The 24,533-nt window shown below is 36.8% G+C and overlaps 1 protein-coding gene across 1 annotated transcript; it reads right to left on the bottom strand.

Moving 5' to 3' along the window:
• Positions 1–301: 301 nt before the first annotated feature.
• LOC121387758 (TGF-beta receptor type-1-like) lies at positions 302–24,428 on the bottom strand. The gene is made up of 10 exons (XM_041518961.1): positions 24,299–24,428; positions 20,074–20,227; positions 18,119–18,288; positions 14,245–14,481; positions 13,409–13,639; positions 10,619–10,786; positions 9,953–10,036; positions 7,660–7,857; positions 5,346–5,476; positions 302–3,069 (listed from the first exon to the last, which is right to left on the bottom strand). Exons 1-10 carry the CDS (start codon positions 24,345–24,347, stop codon positions 2,944–2,946), a joined length of 1,548 nt encoding a protein of 515 aa, XP_041374895.1. The 5' UTR covers positions 24,348–24,428; the 3' UTR covers positions 302–2,943.
• Between the last annotated feature and the right edge of the window lie 105 nt (positions 24,429–24,533).

The raw sequence follows: 24,533 nt of genomic DNA on the forward strand, positions 1-24,533 counted from the left end.
GTTTATTAATAAACAACAGGAAAAGTATATATTAATCAAGAAAAACCCAACAGGAAAGGTATATATTAATCAGTGTGAATTTCTCATATTTATTGTTGGTCTTTATTCAAGTGATTTTATCTAAAGATATGAATGCATTAATATTATTGATAACATATAAGAGTTAAGAAAGGAAGGAAATGTTTTATCTAACGACGCACTCAACACATTTTATTTACGATTATATGGCGTCGGACATATGGTCAAGGACCACACAGATATTGAGAGAGGAAACCTGCTGTCGCCACTTTTCAATTAGCAACAAGGGATCTTTTATATGCACCATCTCAACAGGATAGCATATACCACGGCATTTGATATACCAGTCGTGGTGCACTGGCTGGAACAAAAAATAGCCCAATGGGTCCACCGATGGGGGTCGATCCCCGACCTCACAGCAAGCGAGTGCTGTACCCTTGAGCTACACACACACAACAGGAAAGGTATATGGTACTCAATGTGGATTCCTCTTATTTATTTTTGGTGTTTATGGAAGTGAATTATCTAAAGGTATGAACGCATTAATATATATTGATAACATATATCAGTTAAAGACCCAGACATCAGAATACACCATACAAGTTGTCTATACCACTCTCTAGACCCAGACCCAGCTTCAGTGTGTTTTGGGCCTTACATGTAGGGTTTGCATCGCTGGTATGAGGGACACAAAACGCAAGGCAGGATTGGGTTGAGGTAGTTTGTAAAATACTTGATCTTTGTCACGTTGTTTTTTTTAATATTTTTTTTTTACAAAAACAAAAAAACGCACATTCACATTCAAACTACCGGTGATATGATGATGCTAATTAACAGTACACTTTTGTAACACATACAAAACAAATCTAAAACAAAAACTTGAGAAGAATTTGAAGAATCACCATACTCTGCACCAATTGGTTGTTAGGACATAAAAGAAGAAGCAAACAGTAAAATGACACACAGGATCAGTTCAAGCTCGCCATTATCAGTATGTTACGGTAACAGCTTTGTTGATTAAGCAAACAATATACTAAGCACAGATTTTCTATTACCATCTTTTTGAAGCCAAAGTGAAGCAAGGCTAGAAATTTACAGGAAACAGTCAGCAAATGCCGCTTAAAATGTGCAAGATGTTTTCTGATAATCAGGGTCCATATTTTTGAAGCTATCTTAGCGCTACGAAATCATAAAATCATCATAAGCTATGACGTCAGTATGGTGTGTGCTATGAAATCGTAAAATCACTGTAAGCTACGACGTCGCTATGAAATCGTAAAATCATCGTAAGCTATGACGTCACTATGGCGTGTGCTATGAAATCGTAAAATCACTGTAAGCTATGACATCACTATGGCATGTGTTGTAGTGATGTCATACGTCACTATAGTTTTATGATTTCGTAGCGTTAAGATACCTTAGAAAATCCCTAGCCCGTTTCATAAGCAGTTCTCGCTTCCATTTTATTTTCGCTAATATTTCAGATATACATAAAAAATTCCTCATTTCCAAAAGTGACGATATAAATCACAAACATTATCTGTGTTTGTCTCAAATCTTCCACATTGCAGTTTAAAAAAAGGTACACCACAAGTCTTAATTAGGAGTCTTAAAATTTGAGAAACAATGAATTTAGAGCCTTGCGAAGACCAATAAAACAGTCACTTATAATGTACCTATAAAAATTCATTCTTTTTTCATCTTCTACATAATTAGATCAAAGAGAAGTCTGTTTAAATTCCATAACTAAATCCACGTGATAACATATAGAAGTGAATAGTGGAGTGCAGGGTCACACAACCTCCTTCGTTCAGAATTGCTGAATCCACACATACATTTATCGTGTAACATCTGTACTGTGCACAAATAAAAACAGCACATAAAAATTTAAAAAATGGGTGCACCTCTTCAAGAAATCCAATCTTCGTCTTTGTATCTATGGCAACACTTGACAAAATTAGGAAGCTCAGCTTGAGTTATCAGTCTATGGGAATCACATTTGCTTTTCGCATGTACAGCATCACCGACTCAGATACCTGTTATATGGTAAATAACACACCTGTGACTTATTCCAGGTACAGTATCAACGACTCGGATACCTGTTATATGATAGAGAACGGGCTGTGTCCACATCCTTGACTTATACCTGGTACAATATCAATACAAATATCTGTTAGATGATAATTTCAGGTACTGTAATAATACAAATATCTTTTGGATATTAATTGCAGGTACTGTATCATCAACATAAATATCTTTTGGATGTTAATTGCAGGTACTGTATCATCAATACAAATATCTTTTGGATGTTAATTGCAGGTACTGTATCATCAATACAAATATCTTTTGGATGTTAATTGCAGGAACTGTATCATCAATACAAATATCTTTTGGATGTTAATTGCAGGTACTGTATCATCAATACAAATATCTTTTGGATGTTAATTGCAGGAACTGTATCATCAATACAAATATCTTTTGGATGTAACTCTAGGTACTGTATCATCAATAAAACATATTTTGGATGTTAACTGCAGGAACTGTATCATCAACACAAATATCTTTTGGATGATAATTAAAGATCTGTGAACACACACTCTACTAAGTCCAGGTACAGGATCAACAACACAAATACCTTTTTTATATGATAAATATCAGGTCGACATATTTCAGGTACCATATCACTGACACAAATATGATAAACGGTGGCACACACCCTCTGTCGACATATTTCATGTACTGTATCACTGACACAAATATGATAAAAGGTGACACACACCCCCTCTGTCGACGTATTTCAGGTACCGTATTACCAACACAAATATGATAACAGGTGGCACACACCCTCTGTCGACATATTTCAGGTACTGCATCACGGACACAAATATAATAAATAACAATTGGCACGAACTCCTTCAGTCATCTTCACACTTTAATGTCTTCTTGGCTAGATAGACTTGCCAAGGTCTTTCGTATTCTCAGTGCGGTGAGTCGAGCTGCAGCATTCGGGTACCAGCATTCCTTCATTAGTTTGGCCATCACATGTAGAGACTGAAAAAAACAAAAGTACAACTTGAAACACGTCAGTGAAAAAAAAAAAAAGAAAAAAAAAAAAATTCTACAGTGCTTGGAATGACAGAATTCACATTAAGTTAAAACGGCAATATCTGCCTCCAAATACTGTAACAGTTTTCACTTTTTCTAAAGAACTAGAAAAAAAGAAGCATGGTTTCTATCAGATGGTACGAAGGGTAAAATTACTTACGCTAAGATCCAAGACTTTACATGATATATTTTTATAATTATTAGAAAGATTATATTAAAGTGACAGACCCTAGTTTGTAAACACGACGACGACATATGACGACTATTATAGCTGTTTTTGATAATTTAAATTAGAAGTACTTACATTTTATTATTTAGAATATTAATTTGAGTACACCTGCAGTGGTTCTGGTCATTCGGAGTTTTGTAATACATCAAAATACATTTTTATAATTCTAAAAACGCAAGTCCGTCTAAGAAATAATCGTTATCGAGTTAACCTCAAGACGTTATTTCCCTCATTAAACAACACAGATTTCAGCTTCTCTCCATTATAATCTTATCCAAATTCGTTGCAGGTTTGTAGATTTACTAAACTTACTGTCCATTTTTACAGGCTGAAAACTAGGGTCTGCGCCTTTAACAGAACTGCTGTTTAAAAAAAAATTCAAACTACATGAAAACCAGTGTCCAATTTCAAACACTAACCACCTAGTACGGTTGTTTATGATCGGTTTTCTTTTTATTACATACCCTCAAATTATTTTTCGGGCAGAAAGCCTGAAAACGTGTCTGAAAATTGTGCAAAATATTGTTTCGTGTATGTCTCGTTTTGTGTAACCAGTGCGATGATTCTTGGCAGCTACTGCTGTCGCCAACGTCACCTATTTGTCATGATTACAGTTAATATCATCACTGCATTCAGTAACTATACTAGATCTGTTCTCAAACAGCCTTGGTTTTTTCAAAAATAATTAACAGCCTACCAGTCATTGTTTATTGTACATTCAGAGCTGTAGGTGAAACTTTAATGGCAAACTTTAAAGTTGTCGTCGAAAAATTAATACCTGTATCTCGCCTTTTAACTTCATACCTAAAAATTAATACCTAAATGTCGACTTTTTACTTTGTAATGAAAATTAATACCTATATCTCGGTTTCTTACTTCATATCGGAAAAATAATACAAAAACTCGCCGTTTTACTTAGTAATGGAAAATTAATAAGTAACAGAAAATTAAACCCTTTTGCTGTGTAAAATATCCAGATATTTGTTTATGAATTGTTTTATCGCTGGCCTCAACGATGTCCTGGTGTTTCTTCGTTTTGATGTGCCCCACCATGGGCAACAGAAAAATCAACACGACGCTAAAGTGCAAAATGCACTAGTATTACTAACAGAACTGGCCTTCAAAACAGGCCACTCATTGCTGTAGTCCTGTTTATACTTCTGTACTACTTTTGGCTTTTTCTGAGCTTTGCACAGTTCATATGGCTCTGATCGTTTTTCGACATCTTTACAAAATGGCGTCGTTTCACAAGGTACGTCTATCCCGAAGTGCGTTGCGCACGCAAAAAAAACTTCTGTGCGCATTTGCGGCTAGTTGGAAGAGTCCAATTTATGTGATTTGTAGGGGTGGTAGGTTATTACAAAAAAACCCACCCCAAAAACCAGGAAAACGCGGATTTGCCGTAATCTTTCAGATTACGGGCGTAATGGCGTAATAAGAGATGGAAAATCGTAATGATTCCGCATAAATCGTAATGGTTGGCAGCCCTGATCTCGCCTTTTAACTTCGTAACGGAAAATGAATACCTATATCTCGGTTTTTTACGTCATAACAGAAAATTAATAACTTTATCTCGCTTTTTTACTTCATAACAGAAAATTAATCACTATATCTCGCCTTTTTATTTCATAAAGATGATAAAAAAAAAATTGTTTTAAAAACTGTAGTTCTGCTTGCATTTTGCATTAGTGAAAGAAATTTTTACAGGATAGAGAAAAAGAAACTGCAGCTTTAATAAACAAGGTAACATTCATTATGTACCATAAAATAATGTAAATGAATGAAAACATTTTTATAAATAAAATTTCGAAAGATTATAACAAGACAACTGCCGTTTAAAATTTGTCAAAGTACACGAAATGCAGTGTCCAATTTAAAACCCATAACAGCCTAGCATGGGCACTTATGATTAGTTTTGTTAATATTATGTACTCTCAAATTATTCTCTAGCAGAAAGCCTGATAAAATAACTAAAACATAATATTTGGATTACCTCCAAACTTTGCCATCTGTTGGGAATGGCAGGCCGATGTTTTTCAACACAGACCACTTTCTTCATGTCCTCCAGGGATGGGTCCGAGGGAACTAGGTCGTAGTATGGAAGCTGGTAGTCTTCATAGATACCTGAAAACAAACACACGTTGTCAGTGTTTCTGCCAGAAAGAAATTTTTGGGTATGGCGCTATGTAATTAAATGCAACCCTAGTTAACAAGGGTAAAGGGGCCTCCCCCAGAAAGAAAATGGGTTATGTTTAGGGTTAGGGTTAAGAAAATTATACAGAAATGATAAAGAGTAATTAATTTTGTCAAAAGGTTAACTTAAAAAAAAAAAAATCTGCAAAATATTTTGGGTATGGCACCATACCCGTTTTACCCTCTGGCAGAAACCCTGGTTGTGATAGTGACAGCAATCAGAACATATTTATCAAGGAATTTTCGCCAGGATCCCGGTGTCCGATATGATTGGAAAAATTAGCGCAAGTAAATCATAATTGAGATATTTTTTCATGCCAAGTGAATGATGCAGTACACCACTGTTAAATCAATTTATTATAACAGACATAATTTATTATATATATCTTGGAAGGTTTAGTACAGATATTGAGAATTTTCAATGCCACTTTCTTTTGGGAAGGGGTCTATGTTCAGACCCACATAAAAAACATGGAGAAATCCCTGAATCATATTATTGAAAAAACAAACAGTAAATCATGAATGAACCTGTTTACTCGGTACTATTCTTGACTTTAAGTAGTAACCTCCACATAGGATGGTTTTCGACTATTTTGATATCTGTTTTCCCCATCTACATTACAATCTGAATTACCAATTTTGTTTTAATTGATATTATTAAAGATTAACATTATAATAAGGTAAAACAAAGTTAAAACTATTTTATCATTCATTTCCACTTATTTCCGTGCTTATATCCAATTAAGGTTCAAACACGCTGTCCTGAGCACATACCTCAGCTATCTGGGTTGTCTGGCCAGGACAGTGGGTTAGTTGTTAGTTGGTTAGTGAGAGAGAAGAGGATGTAGTGGCCTTACACCTACCTACCCATTGAGCCCTTAAGAACTTGCTCTGGGTTGGAGCCGGTACCGGGCTGCGAACCCTGTACCTACCAACCTTATGTCCGATGGCTATTTTGTCAAGTTCTCATTGAACATCAATAGATGACATTACATATATTTTAATTTCTAAAAAAGGGCCCATTGAAATTTTATAGAAAGTATTTAAAATCCTGCAAATTAGCTAAAAGGAAAACAGACCCGAGTTAAGCAGTGATGTAGTTCGTATGATTTTCTCTTGAATATTGACTTGATTTATTGGATTTGCCAGGGCTTATAGAATTTTATAAAAATCCACTAGCCATGGGATCAGTGGTGTTAAAAAATGTATCAGCCATGATTAAAAATTCACTAAATAAATACAATTTTACTAATAGTAATAATCAGATAGGTCACCTAAAGAGGGAGATAGAGCTTAAAACCCCTTCGATAGGGAGTGGGAAGGGGCAGGATATTTATATTTACAAAATAAGACTTAAATGCAGCATTTGACAAGGGTTTTTTCCACTAACCGTCGGACTAGTTATAGTAGTTATTTAGTAGCCCAACATTGAATATCACTAGCCATGGGAGTGGGGCTACCATAATCTAGAAGCCCTGGATTTGCTGTATAATGTACATACTGAAACACTAGAAGTATGTCGTATATCAGGCATAATTATTTTCAGATAAAGTGTAAAAGTTTAGCATAGGTATGTTGGAAGATGTTCTGCCTCATACAGATGATTAAAGTGTACCCTACATTAACACCTACAGTGTATCCCAATGTACATTAAAGAAGGAAATTTTTATTTAACGACACACTCAACACATTTTATTTACGGTTATATGGCATCAGACATATGGTTAAGAACCACACAGATATTGAGAGAGGAAACCCGCTGTCGCCACTTCATGAGCTACTCTTTTCGATTAGCAGCAAGGGATCTATTATATGCACCATCCCACAGACAGGATAGCACATACCATGGCCTTTTGATGTACCAGTTGTGGTGCACTGGCTGGAGAGAGAAATAGCCCAATGGGTCCACTGACGGGGATCGATCCCAAACCGACCAAGCATCAAGCGAGCGCTTTTACCACTGGGCTAAGTCCCAACGCCCTAATGTATATTAAAACCTACTACCAAACTAAATTATTTAATTACTCCTATTAGAAATAACCCCATCTCTATTACATCTACGTTAACAGTTACACTAAAAGGTACATTATTACATCAACACCACTAATAATTACCTCCAACATTACAGCGTCTTGCTATTTCCCACAAGACGAGTCCGAACGAATGCACATCGGCTCGTTTGAACGATTCAAAGTGATTCATGTTGATCGACTCATCGAGCACTTCTGGAGCCATGTAGCGCTTGGTTCCCACTCGGTTGTTGGGTGCGATGTCAACAGAATCCGTCTTCGAGTCATGTCGTACAGCCAAACCTAGACAGAAAGAAAGAAATGTTTAATTTAATGACGCACTCAACACATTTTATTTAAGGTTATATGGCGTCGGACATATGGATAAGGACCACACAGATATTGTGAGGAACGAAGGAAATATTTTATTTAACAACACAGTCAACACATTTTATTTACGGTTATATGACGTCGGACATATGGTTATGGACCACACAGATATTGAGCCTGGTTCATACAGGCAAGGACCCATAAAATTCAAGCACTTTTCAATGACTTTTCAAGGACCATAAATACAAACCTCAAACAGCCTTTTCGAACAATGTTTTCATTGCGCTCTCACCCATGGCACCCATGTTAATATTCTTGCGACAACAGGAACACACGGCCTTTGACACGTCCTTACTCTCTCTGATCCACGCATATTTTCGACACCACGTTTTGTTAAAAACACACTTTCCACTAGGCATGTTTAAATTTGAACATGTGTTTAAAAAGCTTCAAAATCTAAGTGATTCGTGCCGTCTTGCCTGACTATTGTTTGCAATTCTCAAAACGAGGCTATTATGCTCGTCAATAATCGGTAAATCTTGGCTGAGGCATTCGGAACATAGCATTTGTCCCGGAATGGGACGAGTACATTCGGGTTGTGGAATGTCGCGAGTGCTGGAATGAAAGTGCAAACACGGAAGTAAAAATGCTAAATTTCTTTCAAGGTTGTTCCGTAATTTCTGATTAAAATGATGCGCTAGTCGCACTGACATGAAAATAAGCACTTTTCATTTCAAACTCCTAAATTCAAGCACTTTTCAAGACTGTGTGAACCATGTTGAGAGAAGAAACCCGCTGTCGCCACTTCATGGGCTACTCTTTTCGATTAGCAGCAAGGGATTATTTATATGCACCATCCCACAGAAAGGGTAGTACATACCACAGCCTTTGATATACCAGTCATGGTGTACTGGATAGAAAACCTGGATAGAGACAATAATAACAAGCATTCTGAGAGTACTGCTAAAGAAATATGTCTGAAATTAAATGTCTCATTTAACATATATCAATTTGGTGTCACCCACAATTGCAGCTATACAGGAACAACTATAAAACAAGGTTCATCAATCTAGGACTTCGGAGTTGTGAGAAATGGGAGCTAAACACAAAATTTTACCATTAAGCTACACACAAAAGTATTTTAATTAAAATTGTTTAATTAATTAATTTTTAATTATTTTCATATGCACTCCATAGGTGAATCTAGCTATAAACCATGTTTCATTGATCTACAACTTATAATTATTTCTCAGAAACAATCTGAACGCGAAAGTTTCATGTTGCCGCCACTGTCAGAGAATACGTATTATCTCAACTTTGCTACCCGATCAATAAAACATCTACTACCCGCAGTATCACAGAACATTAAACTATAATACAACTGATAGGAAACTAATCACATGTATACATTTGTTATTAAGCTATGTTGCGTGCTGGTGTATGTGTATGTATGTTTTTTTAATGTTAAAACTTCTTGCTGTCCTATTTTACTTCATTTCTCTCTCTCTGTCTCTTTTCTCACTTCTCTCTCTCCCTTTCTCTCACTCTGTCTCTTTCCTCTCTTCTTTCTCACTTCTATCTCTCTCTCTGTGTCTCTTTTCTGTCTTCTTTCTCACTTCTATCTCTCCCTCTCTTTTCTCACTTCTATCTCTCTTCTTTCTCACTTCTATCTCTCTCTTTTCTCTCTTCTTTCTCACTTCTATCTCTCCCTCTCTCTCTTCTTTCTCACTTCTATCTCTCCCTCTCTCTCCCCCCCTCTCCATCAGTCTCTTTTCCTCTTTCTCACTTCTATCCTTCTATCTCTCTCTCTCGCTCTCTTTTCTCTCTTTCTCACTTCTATCTCTCCCTCCCTCTTTTTATGGAAAAAATGTACAATCAATCTGAACATATTTAGTCTAACAATACTCATTATGTATTATATATTTATTTAATGTTATTTATGTTCAACATTCTTTGTAAGATGGTGATTCTGGGCCCCATCCATGACACTATCGACATTTCTCGGCTAATAAAAAATTAAAAACCAACTTTGCTACCTTGGACAGGTACGACAAAAACCTCCACTCACCGAGATCGGCAATGCAGCACGTTATGTTGGACTTGACGAGAATGTTCTTACTCTTGAGGTCTCGGTGAGCTATCGCCGGTTTACCTGAAATAAGACACAAAATAAATATAAATCACCATATGCATCGACTTAACAAGGGTAAGCTCAAGGAAATTTTAAATCAGGACATACACAATTAATAATATACATTACCATATTTTAGGGGACATCTTAGGGAACGTAATTACCATAATAAAGTTTTTCTTCTTCACTTTATTCACTTGACTATGAGTAATCCCAATTGTCATCTTCTACAAAGTCTGTATCATCATTTATTTTCGGGGAACATATTTTGTAAAAATCTTAAACTTTCATTTATTTAATGATGTCCAACATATTTTAAAAAAAAGAAATTTAAAATATAAAAAAATCGAACCCATAATATGCGCGTCACGACATCAAAAATTTAGACTGTTTTTTGTTTTCTTTTCAATACTGCAACAACTTTAGTATGAATACCAGTCAAAAACCACACTCAGCCAATTTGATAGTTATCCCACTATGTTCTAGCATTCACAGAATCAAGACAGATAACTCATGTGAATTTTGATAGCTGTGTTTAGGACTACCGTCAAGTTTCGGAGGGACAATGCCAGGTGAAAAAACTACAAAAATGACCACACAAACCTTGCTGTCCAAGTATTTCCATATGCAGATGTGCTAACCCACTGACTGCGGACAACGCAAGTCGAATCATTATACTTGGCGACACGGGCTGGCGATTGAGGTAGTCGAACAGCGAACCGTTTTCGTGGTTGTCGGTTATCAACCACAGTTGAGTCCAGGTGCCATTATCTGGAAATCAAAAAGAAAATTAATTAACATTTACCGTTACAAGTTACAGTTATTAAGTGTAATGATGTTCCAATGATTGACCATAATCAAATATTGGATCGGTTTGGCACTACAGTATCGTAAAACCAATGTAGGCCATGATGTATTATGACAGGTCATAACCCCTGATGGTTTTAAATCTTAGTGCTTAGAGAAGGAAGGAAATGCTTATTTAACGACGCACTCAACACACTTTTCATTTACGGTTATCTGGCGTCGGACATATGGTTAAGGACCACAGATATTGAAGGAGGAAATCCGCTGTCACCACTTCATAGGCTACTCTTTTCAGCAGGAAGGGATCTTTTATATACACCATTCCATAGACAGGGCAGCACATACCACAGCCTTTGATGTACAAGTCATGGTGTACTGGCTGGAGCGAGAAGTGTAATGATGTTTCAGTGATTGATCATAATCAAAAATTGATCAGTTTGGCACTACAGTATCGTAAAACAGTGTTCGAGATTAAAAATTTGGAGCAGTATCCCAGTTGGATACTAACATTTAAAAATTTGGTATCCCACCTGAGAATTTAATATCCCACTTAAATGAAATTCATAAATAACATCGTCACAAACTTGGACAACACTCTTCTCGTTTTCAGTCTATTGCAAAGCCGCAACTGCGGAATTTATTAAATTTGCAACCAAACGAAATCCATCTTTGAATAATACTAACAAATTAAATTTAATATTTAGCAGTAATTTATAAGTGATTCTGACATTATTAATGATAAACCTACCTGTATCAATTTTCTGCAGATGTGGAATCAATATATCAAATAAAATTTGAAGGGAGGAAATATCCAACAAAAACAATAGCTACTTAGCGGTTCTCAGTCTATTGCTATGCCGCTATTACTCCATTGTAGCATTAGACTGGGTATGAGTTGGGGAAGATATTGTTATGTCATAGCATTAGCCTGGGTACGAACTCAAAAATATTGTTACTTAACATCACCAGTAAATGACGACTTTCTTTGTTTAGCGAAAAATAAAAACGCAGGATTAAAAACAAACGACAGGCTTCGACACTAAGTTACGTCAGAACGACACTGTCCACACTAGTAAACAGCTGGTTCGGTCTAGTCATAAGTGTTTCTGAGTAGCCCGACTGGTCGTGTTGATAATTTATGAGCGGTGAATTAATTTTCTATCCAGTGATCCTACAAACATTAATATTTTCCATAAAACTATCGACACGGAAATACCAGGTATTATAATTAGACGTGATGCAGTGGGCAGTGAATAACTGAACAATCCCGACTGGTGCTAACCACTGACGGATCCAATATGGAAATGTTTGTAGAGGGTGCCATTCGTCACAACTCGGTCGATTCTGTTGATACCGGAATTGACCAAGGTTTGTCGAATATAGAGTGTGCGTTTGCTAAATTTATTGCGCATAGACCTATGTTGTAAATACTATCAGCGAAAACAGTATTATTGTTTCTGCTTGATACTTTGGTACATTTTTTTTTTTTTTTCTTCCAATAAATCGAATAAGGTAATAAAAATGCAAAACATACAATAGTGTACGTTCTTTGAATAAATATTTTTCGGGTTTTTCAAATATACGACAATCGATTTCGAATTATTTACATGTGGTTACGGTCGTATTCGAGCAGACAAAAAATGGACCTGTTTAAATACGTGTTTTCATCTGACAAAGACCCGTCTGAAACTGACTTGTCCAAGAAAAGAAAGAGAAAGGCAGTATCTAAAGAAAAATATGAAAAAGAATTAGCCCTGCTTAGGTATATTTTGTTATTCAGCAGTTAGATCAGGTCTAGTAAATTTTAAGACATACTAGTCCACTGGTCTAGTAATAAATAAAGTTAACGTCGAACCCTGAGACATTATATTATACCCCCGTGGGATACTAGTTTCTTGAATTCTGGTATCCAAAATTAAATTCTGGCATCCCTGGGATATCGGGATACCGTTAATCTCGAACACTGTCATAAAACCAATGTAGGCCATGATGTATTATGACAGGTCATAACCCCTAATGGTTTTAAATCTGAGTGCTTAGAGAAGGAAGGAAGAAAATGTTTTAATTTAACGACGCACTCAACACATTTTATTGACGGTTATATTGCATCGGACATACAGTTAAGGACCACACATACCGAGAGAGAAAACCTGCTGTATCCACTTCACGGGCTACTCTATCGATTAGCAGCAAGGGATCTTTTATATGCACCATCCAATAGACAAGATAGCACATACAACGGCCTTTGATATACCAGTTGTAGTGCACTGGCTGGAGCGAGAAATAGCCCAAAGACAGGGATCGACCTCAAACCAACCACACATCAAGCGAGAGCTTTATCACTGGGCTAGCGCTTAAGACAGTTTCGAAAATATGTGCCAAGATCAGAATAAAATATATCTCTAGTACTTCAAATGACCTATTGGGAGGAATTTACAGCTAGAAAAAAAAAGAAGAGAAAATTCCCCTATTGTTGTTTAAAAATAAGTATCTAAGGTAGCAAACTCCAATATACATACACCAACCCCAAATATTTTAGACAAAACCCCAGGTATTACAAATTTCAGAGTAAGAAACCTCACTAACCTTTGTTATCGGCAGCAATAAATCCGAGAACATTTTCGTGTCTCAACATGACAGTCTGATAAATCTCGGCTTCTCGGAACCACGACCTTTCTTCACGGGATGAAAATATCTTCACTGCGACATTCTCTCCCCTCCATGTCCCTCGCCAAACCTCACCATATCTCCCTTTGCCAATGATCTCACACAGTCGAATCTGTCGCGCTATTGTTCTCTGCACGAGAATGGGTAAACCTGCAAAAATGGAGTAAATATTGTAACTAAATTTCATAATACAAATTTTATAGTTTGATTATCCTATACAGGCAGGGTTTCTACCAGAGTTTGAAGGGTAAAATTGCGTACCCTAAAATCTTGAAAATTATGGATACTTTTTAATAATAAGTTTTACAAATATTATAGTGACAAAACTGCAGTTTAAAATTTGTCAAAGCACATAAAATGCAGTGATGAATTTGACGATTTCAAACCCATAGCCACCCATAGTCCTTCCCACAGGGAATGCTTTTTTTTTCATACTATAAAATTTACTACAAGTTATTTATTTCTGAGATAATTGTTTTCTAAATTGTACACAAAAATAGTATATTTTTGTGATTTTCAAAACACTTTTACTTTTCTTCTTACGTCAAACCAAACTGAAATTATTTACAAAAAACATTTTAACCTGATCTGATCCTGAGTTTGAGTCACAGATTTCTCTGATAGTCTAGCAGGGAATGAGTGGGTTGGTTTACATGTTAAAGAATCAGCCAAAACAAAATCTCATTCATGGATGTCCCCAATACTAATTTGTTTCTAGGATGGCCCAATATAAAATATTAAAATTCTGTCCTAACCTGATCCCGATCCTGAGTGCGAGTCGCAGATTTCCCTGATAGTCTGGTTCTGGCAGGGAACGAGTGGATTGGTTTCCATGTTCGGCTCAGAGTCCACGTGGATGTGAGGTCGGTTGCGGCGGTAATGCTGGTAGATGAAGAATCCCACCAGGAAGAGAATGCAGATGCACACGATCGGAATGGAAATTAGAATCATCAAGTTGAGGGCCCCAATCTCGGAATTGTTGTCAGGCACATCTGTTTAGAAAAAAAACATCCAATACAAATTTTATCTTGGGGTCATTCACATATACATGTACCGTATATCGCTGTGTATTAGCCGACTTTTTGATACAAAAATTATCAAGTCAAAGGCTGGGGTCAGCTTATCTAAGGAGTCAACATTTTATTGGAAATGTAAAGTTAAAATAGTGACGTCACGGCTCGACTCGATCTATTGTCATTATTGTGCTCTGCATTTCCGCTTTCATAAAGGTTTAATATTGCATTTTAACACAAGCTATTACAAATAAAAGATATTAAAATTGTATATATATGTTCATCTTTAATAAATGTTGGTGTTTAAAAGTTATTTAGTAATATTTATCTGTTTAAACAACAATAAATGGTGACCGATCAAAACAATTTCGGAAAACTTCGCAGGTCACGTGTCATTACAAAACTGCTTACTAAACCGGTGAACACGTTAATTGTTCCAGATTCATTTGTTTTGTTCGTCGGCTTGGGATTAATCGACACGGGTGGTTGGGTATGGTAGGGTATAGCCGACTAGTAATGAAAAGACCGATTAGCACAATCAACAATGCAAACAGTCACTGTGTTTTTAACGTGTGGCTGCAATCAAGAATGTAAGAGAATAAAACAAATGACTGAAAGGTAAGTGCTTAATACTAACTGCAATAACTGCAGTAATAAATTTGAAAGTCGTTTCATGTTAAGGGGTCGCATGCTATCAAAATATAATCAAAAGATTAAAAATGAGTTCACATAAAAAAAAGCATTAAAACCCCAGCCGTCAAATAAATATTTACTACGACCAACAAATTGCATACGAGTACAACATGAGTTCCAAGAGAAAACGATGTGCATACAATGCTAGCTTCAAATTACATATAATTGAGTTTGCTGAAAATTCGAATAATTGTGCAGCAGCAAGACAGTTTGATATTAATGAGCGACAAGTTCGTAATTGGAGAAAGGAGAAAACTGTTCTTGCCGATATGCCAAAAACAAAGAAGGCCAGACGACATTCGGTGTCCCCAAACTTAGCACTAGAGGAACTGTTGGAGCCCTGGGTTTCGGAGCAACGTCAGGCTGGCCACCTCGTGACACGAGTTATGATTCGTCAACGCGCGTTATACCTTTGCAAGATGAGGAAAGATTTGGGAATAGAATCAACATTCAAGGCGACTGCAAACTGGTGTTCAGGTTTTATGGAAAGGAACAATCTTGTTCTACGCCAGTGTACCCACATCGCACAAAAACTACCTGATGAAGTAGATAAGAAAATCCTGTCATTTCAAAAGTTTGTTTTGAAGGAAAGAAAACGATTCGAGTTTCCAGTTGCACAGATTGGCAATATGGCCGAAACACCGATGAATTTCGACATGCCAGGAAACCGAACGATCGACACGAAGGGCACACACTCGGTACAAGTGAAAACCTGTGGAGCAGAGAAACAACACTTCACGGTAGTACTGGCCTGTATGGCAGATGGGACAAAATTAAAGCCCATGGTGATCTTCAAGAGAAAGACATTTCCAAAGGATAAATTTCCTAAAGGCGTTATTATTGCGGTACAGGAAAAAGGGTGGATAACGAGTCACTGGTGTTACAGTGGTTAGATGACGTGTGGATGGCCCAGTCCAGAGGTGCACGAGGCTGTCAGTCATTCCTGGTGTGGGAAATGTTCCGTGCACACCTGTGCGAAGCCGTGAAAAAGAAATTGAAGGAGTTGAAAGTGAGGCAATGTGTCATTCCTGGAGGCTGTACATCCTTGTTACAGCCACTTGACGTTAGCCTGAACAAGCCATTCAAAGCAAACGTGAGGAAGGAGTGGAATGACTGGATGGTTAACGGCGAGCAGAGTTACACCAAAAACGGAAGCAGACGGCTTGTGGTTCAGTGGGTAAAAGATGCGTGGGAAAAGATCCCTAGTGACATGATCGTCAGGAGCTTTCTAAAGACAGGAATCGCCAACAGCATGGACGGCACCGAAGACGACAGTTTATTCAACGACATGTGCGCAGACACCACCGTACGATCACTCCCAGAAGCAGAAGTGATCGAGAATGTTCGAGAAAATCAGCTGAATGATTTTTACGACGACACTACAGACCAGGCTATGTGGGACAGATGATTCTGACAACGAGTTCAGCGGATTCACTGTACGATCTTCCCGAGTGAATGAACAGTGAATAAACCATGTGGATTGTGCTACTTTGTAACATTAAATGAATTAGAAATGGACATAAAGTTTTAAAATGTAACCTATAAATGTTTACTGACATAAAGCATGTAAAAAAAAATATCCCTGGTTGTTGTTATTACTACTACTATTATTATTATTATTTCTGTTTAGGTATATTTCGCTATCTTGGTACTTATATTTTATGAGAAATAAATTAACCGGACACCGTTTCTATAAATAGAAATCGGCTACTGCTTCCGGATAAGTTTGCTGTGACAAATGATGTTTGAAAGCAGATGTACTTTGTCATTTTGTAGACCACAGACATCTGACTTGGTTAGTTTTATATAGGGGGGTCGGCTTATATACAAGGTCTATAATTTTAAAGCCGATTTGGAGGGTGAAACTAGGGGGGTCGGCTAATGCATGGAGTCTGCTAATACACAGCGATATACGGTATCAAAATTTTCAAATTTCAACTGTGCAGTGAATATTTTGTTTTCAATATTATTTTGATTAGCTTTTTCTTTGCTTATCGACTACATGATGAGGCCAGCTGTGACTATGAATGAAAAGTTTGTTTTAATGACACCACTAGAGCACATTGATTTATAAATCATCGGCTATTGGATGCCAAATATTTGGTCATTTTAACATATTGTCTTAGAAAGTTTTTGTTTTGTTTATTGACACCACTAGAGCACATTAATTTATTATTCATCAGCTATTGGTTGTCAAACATTTGGTAATTCTGACAGTCTTAGTGAGGAAACCTGCTATATTTTTTCATTAGTAGCAAGATATCTTTTATTAATTATATGCTCCATCCCACAGACAGGACAGAATATACAACGGCCTTTGATATACCAGTCGTGGTGTACTGGCTAAAACGAGAAATAGCCCAATGGGTCTACCAACAGAGATATTAGGCGAGCTCTTTACCAACTAGACTACGTTCCTACCAATAAAGCAGCAAGGGATGCACTTTCCTGTAGATAGGGCAGTACATACCACAATCTGAAGTGCTTACTAACTGTGAGTCACCTGTAAAATACCTAATCTATAATTTTCTTTACAGTGGCACCCAAGGTGTTGTTACTCTAATGCAATATAAGGGTAATTCAAACAGTCACCAGTGTTTTACAGTTACACATCCCCATTAATTTTTGCAAAACTTTAAGTGTGTAAATTATCTATACTTGACAAAGAGTATCATTTAAATATACTACAAATGTATATGATTAAAACCCCCACAAATTTAACAAAGTACCTAGATAAAAAAAAACACAAAAATTTAACAAAGTACCAAAATAAAAAACAAAACAAAATTGGATCCAAGTCTGTTTTTCACTTTATTACTAATTTGTGAGTGGGATGTATGGGAATGAGTAAAAAAAATTTGGATAAAAATTGTTAATTTTTTTTAGAATCACCAACTAAGAGAAATTTTAAAATGTAACCCACCTTTTGATTTTTCTGGCAAACTATCAATGGGCACGAGTTGAGGAATGTATTTCGTGTTACACATGTCGCTGTCATTACAACAATAAACGCTTAATTCGTCAAGTAGACGCTGCGATACTTCACAAAAAAATGGTCTATCTGGTGGGTAGAGTTCTTTCTTGTCCTTGCAACTGTAAAATAAAGACAAAGATTATGATACAGAAGGCTTCGAAATTCATGACGGCTCCACTCCACAGCATTTACTGTACTGTTTTGTGCATCTCAAAAATAGCAGTTGCTTTACGGCTATGAATAACCATGCCCTTTTAAATATCTGCCATGGTGTCCCTTATGTGTTTGTGTTTAGGTTTTTAAAACTTGACAAGTGTTTAACCCTAACTGGTGGATCATGGGGTTTTTTTATTTAAGAAAATAAAACAGGAATGAATTCGATGTTCCTCGGCAGTTTGTGTACAGTTTCTTTGTCATGTATTATAACTGAAAATCGAACGTAACACATGATAAATTACAGTTGAAACATACAGCGTTACGAAAAAAACATGGACTGCCAAAACAGACTCCCGCGGCTTAATTTTTTTTCCAAATAAAAAAAAGCGTAGAAGAAAACGAAGATTGAAAGAATTGCAAAAACAACGGAAGGAAGACGGAGAAAAATTGCAAAAACTTTTTCAATTATTTTAAAGTTTATTATCGGACTTCCTAGTTAAATTGACTTCCTAAATAAAACTGCCTTGGTGCCCTTTGAGAATATAATTATAGAAGTAGCCTTTGTAACTATTAGGTTAGCCTTGGTGCCCTTTGAGAATATAATTATAAAAGTAGCCTTTGTAACTATTAGGTTAGCCTTGGTGCCCTTTGAGAATATAATTATAAAAGTAACCTTTGTAACTATTAGGTTAGCCTTGATGCCCTTCATTTCCTAGATTATTAAAGGCTATCATAGCCTGCCTGTTAACAGTCCTCGAAATTTGCGGCGGCAATCGGCAATGCCGTCGCAAAAGCTATCCCAAAACTGATTTTCGACAGCATTTCATTGCCGTCGCAAATCTGAGAGTGGTGAAAAATCTGTAGGCATTTTTATCTGAACTCTGTCCAATTACTTATCCCAGAAAAAAAGCATTTTTATAATCTAGTGTGGCCCAAGTTTTCCTCAATTAATATAAATCAGTTTATTCCAATATAGAAATGTACTGAAGTAAAGCTGAGATGTCATCTTTTAGCATATTATTACTGCAGTGGATCATAGATGAATAATTTTGACAGCATTAATCTTTTCTTTATAATTTCCGCCGTAGTGCTGTTGCAAAATTGATTTGCAATGGCACTTAACTGCCATAGCAAACTTGTCCGAATTTCAAGGGCTGTGTTAACACTGAATTTCGAGGCCCGATACAGTATTAATAAACTCACTTACATGTAGGACATTTCAAAACACAAGAATTGATTACCGATAGAAATTTTGAAATGTGTTTGCCATAGACAAAATGCTCACAGACAGCAATTTTCAGATCTGCCCACAGACATTTTAAACCAGTAGGCCTAACTGTTGCAAAAATTTAAAAAAAAAAAATTTGATTTCTTCAAATGACAACAAAAGTTTTAATCAGTGGCATTGAAAAAAAAAAAAAAGTAAAACTTTTAAGTTTTTTTTAACGACATCACTAAAGCACACCGATTTATTAATCATCGGCTAATGGATGTCAAACATTTAGTAATTTTGGCATATTTTTTACATTTTTCAATTAGTAGCAAGGGATCTTTTATATGCACCATATACCACAGACAGGATAGTACATACCACTACCTTTGATATACCAGTTGTGGTGTAATGGCTGTAACGAAAAATAGCCCAATGAGCCCACCGACAGGGATCAATCAGTCGAGGGCTTTTACCATGGGGCTACATTCCGCCACCCCCCACTCAATGTTACTTTATTCTGTGAGGAGAAACTTACAAATAGTTGTGCGTTATTTTCCCGGTAAAGAAATTCGTTTTTGCATCACGTTCTCGCACCACAGTAATCATACATATACCATCGGTGACGCATGTTCCATTGGACTCGACCGCCGACGTGTGAGATGGACACAATGTACACTTGCATGTCAGTCCTGAAAAGTAAGAAAAAATGTTTTATTAAAAAATTAATACAGGGCTTGAAATAGCGATCTGCAACAAGCAACAGATGCTAAAGCAATACCAGGCCCAAAAAAAATTCATATTCCCTAAATTAAAGGGCCATAACTCTGTCAAAAATTGTTCAATCGCCATGGAAGTCGAATTTGATATGTAATAGTACATGGTAAACCTATATATACAAAAATTGTTCAATCGCCATGGAAGTCGAATTTGATATGTAATAGTACATGGTAAACCTATATACAAAATTTGTTCAATCGCCTTGGAAGTCAAATTTGATATGTAATAGTACATGGTAAACCTATTCACAAAATTTCAACTCAGTGTATCTTGAAAAAAAATGTGCAGAAAAATAATGTTTTATATTCTCTGTTCAAAGTTCATAACTGTTAAAAATAGGTAAATCACCATTAAAGTCAAACTTGATCTGTAACAGTACTTGGTAAAGCTATATAAAAATTGTAGCCCAATATATTTAGGCACTGTGGGAAAAACATCCAGAAAAGTATATGTGGGACAGCAGGGTTGAAAATTAGCAGCCACCCGGTCGCCCGTGGCGACTTTTATTGGCTACGGGAGAGTACGAATTTTACAAAGGTAGTCCGTTGGGTGACCATCAATTTTAGTGTCTGGAGAGTATGGTACTAGTTGAAAAAAGAATGACACTGAAACTGAAATGAATGTGACAAAACACACCCCGTCTGTGTTGGCGTGAACTACAGATCTGGTAGCAGAATACATAGCACATGCTCTATATTTTGACAGCACCAGACTCGGCTTGTAGCTTTGGGCCGGGTCTTTCTAATAATAGAGTTCAAAACATATTGAAGACATTCCATGTATTTTTAAAATCTGGAAGTTGTCGGCTTATTGGAATAGACTGGATACACCATAATTATCTTGCAGAGCTAATATTTCACAATTGTTATTCAATGTTATGGTAAAAAGGAAGCAAATTTAATTAGATTAGATTATTCTGGTACAAAATAAAAATCTTGTACTTTTAACACACTAACGTGAGCGCATATACAAAGAAAGAAAGAAATGTTTTATTTAACGATGCACTCAACACATTTTATTTATGGTTATATGTTGTCAGACATATGGTTAAGGACCACACAGATTTTGATAGGAAACCCGCTGTCGCCACTACATGGGCTACTCTTTCCGATTAGCAGCAAGGGATCTTTTATTTGTGCTTCCCACAGGCAGGATAGCACAGACCATGGCCTTTGTTGAACCCATTCAGGATTTGGAGTCGGTATCTGGATTAAAAATCCCATGTCTCGACTGGGATCTGAACCCAGTACCTACCAGCCTGTAGACCGATGGCCTAACCACGACGCCGGTATGCGCATATACAAATAACAATGGAAATTTTTCATTACTACAGGGCTTATTCCAAAGGTCAGTTAAGTGACTGTCGTTGTTGGTATTCTTTTAAGTTTAAGCAATTTGCATGAAATAAGAACTGATCTAAAGTGACATCAAGACTTACATGATGACATAACCGTCCAAATATTACTGTAATAAAAAATAAGTACATTTGTTTATGATCGTATATTTTGGTAAAAAAAAAAATCTGGATTTGTTTTACACAGATTTATTTTTCTTTCAATATTTATTTTATTAGTAACCTTCTACTTTAGCATTTACAATATTCATATTAAACGTACACGTGTGGGTGCTTCATCTATAGGACGACAGCCACTCCCAAGAAAATCCTTTACTGGAGATTTCACCCTCTTGCATCCCCACAAAGGTTATTTCATCACTTTTGCATCTCCAGAACTGCCAGCTCGTACTAGTTTATATACTACAGCATGTGCAATTTTACCTTTATTCTCGTTGTACTGCATTATTTTTTTACTTCATAGACAATGCAAATCAAAGTGCATTACTTGGCTGTTCTAGCATTTTGTCTTCACCCCTGTATTAAAAATGATATTTAATATGTATAAGTTAATGGTAATTTGCAAAGAAATTTTTTTATTTATGCTGGACTTATTTAAGTTGGTATGGGATTAAAACTTAAGAAAAAGTTTTTATATGAATTTTATCTTTATTCATTATGAAGTTACATGCCAATTCATTGGTTTTCTTTTGAAGCAAACGGACATGCTCTCTGAGTGTCCACCCGTTGCAGTTGTTACACTCGAGTGCATGCTGTTTTTTTCTCACAGTTTTTTGGCACTGAATACATTTTACACTCATGGTGAAGTAGCTCGCGATTTGTCATGACCATCACAACTATTTTGTACGAATGGCAGGAGTTCGGACTGGTTGGATGTTTGATATAACTTTCTCTCATGACACTATATGACGATGTCACCAGTATCGACTTCGCTGAGATAGCATAGGACAAAATACATGCAGTTTTCTGCCGTCTGCCATTTAGTTTTTTTATGGAATACTCTTCAAGAGGGGTGATCGTGAAAACGATTTTGTTTTCAAGTTCATTAGGAGGTTGATGGCACTGTTATTCCGGCAGAAGGTTCCTGATGGAAAGCTCAGCGACCTGTGCATGTATATGGAGCGACAGTTGATGGCGAACAGCATCTTTAAAGTAGCTTCGTGATCTGTGTTTAACCAGACCACAAGGACAAACAATCATGTCGAAGATAAAGGTTTAGTTTGCATCTTTTCTTTGAAACTGTTACATTAATAATTATTAGATTAATTGGGGATAGGCACGTTGTGGCCACTAAGAGGAGGGTCTAGATGCTCCACTACCCCGTTTTCTTTTGATTATTAAAATAACTTGTGGGGCAGACATGCTACGACCCCCCCCCCCCCCCCCCACCCCTAACCACACCCCAGCGAACATGCGCCACTTGGAACTCGCCCGGCGATATTCACTCGTCCGGGCGGGTCGGTCTATCAGTCTTTTCAAATACAATGTCAATCGGTGGTCTTAATAATATTAGTAAATTGGGGGACAGGCCTGTTGTGGTTACCCGGGTGAACAGCGCCACTAGGAACTCGTTCAGACAATACGCACTCACCCCGAAAGCCTATATGGTCCACTACCCTCCCCCCTTTCTGTGATTGAATTATTAAAATAATAAATTACAGGGTGGGCATGCACAAGCACCCCCCCCCCCCCCCCCCCCCGGACATGTAGTGCCAACTGGAACTCGTCCGGGAGGCACGGCCGGGTCGGTCTATCAGTGTTGTTAAATAAAATGTTAACTGGTGGTCTTAATTACAATAGTAAATTGCGTTGTGTAGGCTAGTAAATTTTATTTACGGTTATATGGCGTCAGACATATGGTTAAGGACCACAGATTTTGATACGAAACCCACTGTCGCCACTACATGGGCTACTCTTTCCGATTAGCAGCAAGGAATAATTTATTTGCACTTCCCACAGGCATGATAGCACAAACCATGGCCTTTGTTGAACCAGTTATGGATCACTGGTCAGTGCAAGTGGTTTACACCTACCCATTGAGCCTCAGGGTTTGGAGTCGGTATCTAGATTTAAAATCCCATGCCTCGACTGGGGATCCGAACCCAGTACCTATCAGCCTGTAGACCGATGGCCTAACCATGATGCGATAAAGGCTGGTTTAGGCCATTTTGACTTACATGTTCAGGGCCGTTTTGACCGCATACCATTAAAGACACATATGTGGAATCTGTCACTGTAATGGTTTTTTCACAACTTGTGTCTGGACAAAATGTGGGGGAAATGTAACGGTAATTAAAGGTAGGAGAGTAATTCATTGTAGTTGTTAACAATTTGGTTCCTACTTCTGGTACGCTGATACACCACACACCACTGTTACTGTAGTTAAATATGAAGTTTTCCCAACCTATACATTAATTTTTTTTTTACCAAATGCCACTCTAGTTTATTGAATACCACGACATTTATGAGCCTAAATCCACCTTACGGTTCTTAATACTCCATTACACTTCAGACCATAGGCATAGTAAACACTTTACGTTAGCCATTTTGGAATCTTACAAAACCATAACATTGGGGGAAAATAGAGCTTAAATTAACTATAACCTTGTAATTTATGTGAATATCTTACCACAACACTTCGTAATAAAGAGCAGAACGATAATAACAGCAAACTGCATGTTTAGCTTCGTTTTGCGCTTGCTAAATTACAAAAAAAACATGGAAAGTAGATCAAAGACTTCCATTAGCCACATTACTTCGTTAATGGTGTACAGTTGCCGTCAGAATATAGTGCCACACAGACACGCGTAAAATTTAGTACATATTGAAATGGCAATTTTGTTAAAGTATTTTATGTGTCTAAA

Source organism: Gigantopelta aegis, chromosome 13, assembly GCF_016097555.1.
Source record: "Gigantopelta aegis isolate Gae_Host chromosome 13, Gae_host_genome, whole genome shotgun sequence".
NCBI lineage: Eukaryota > Metazoa > Mollusca > Gastropoda > Neomphalida > Peltospiridae > Gigantopelta > Gigantopelta aegis.

Coding starts and splice junctions, on each gene's coding strand:
- LOC121387758 (XM_041518961.1), bottom strand. CDS start 24,347: ATGCAGTTTGCTGTTATTATCGTTCTGCTCTTTATTACGAAGTGTTGT. Junction 14,482..18,118: donor TTTGCCAGAAAAATCAAAAG/GTGGGTTACATT, acceptor TTTTCTAAACAG/ATGTGCCTGACAACAATTCC. Junction 13,640..14,244: donor GCACTCAGGATCGGGATCAG/GTTAGGACAGAA, acceptor CCATTTTTGCAG/GTTTACCCATTCTCGTGCAG.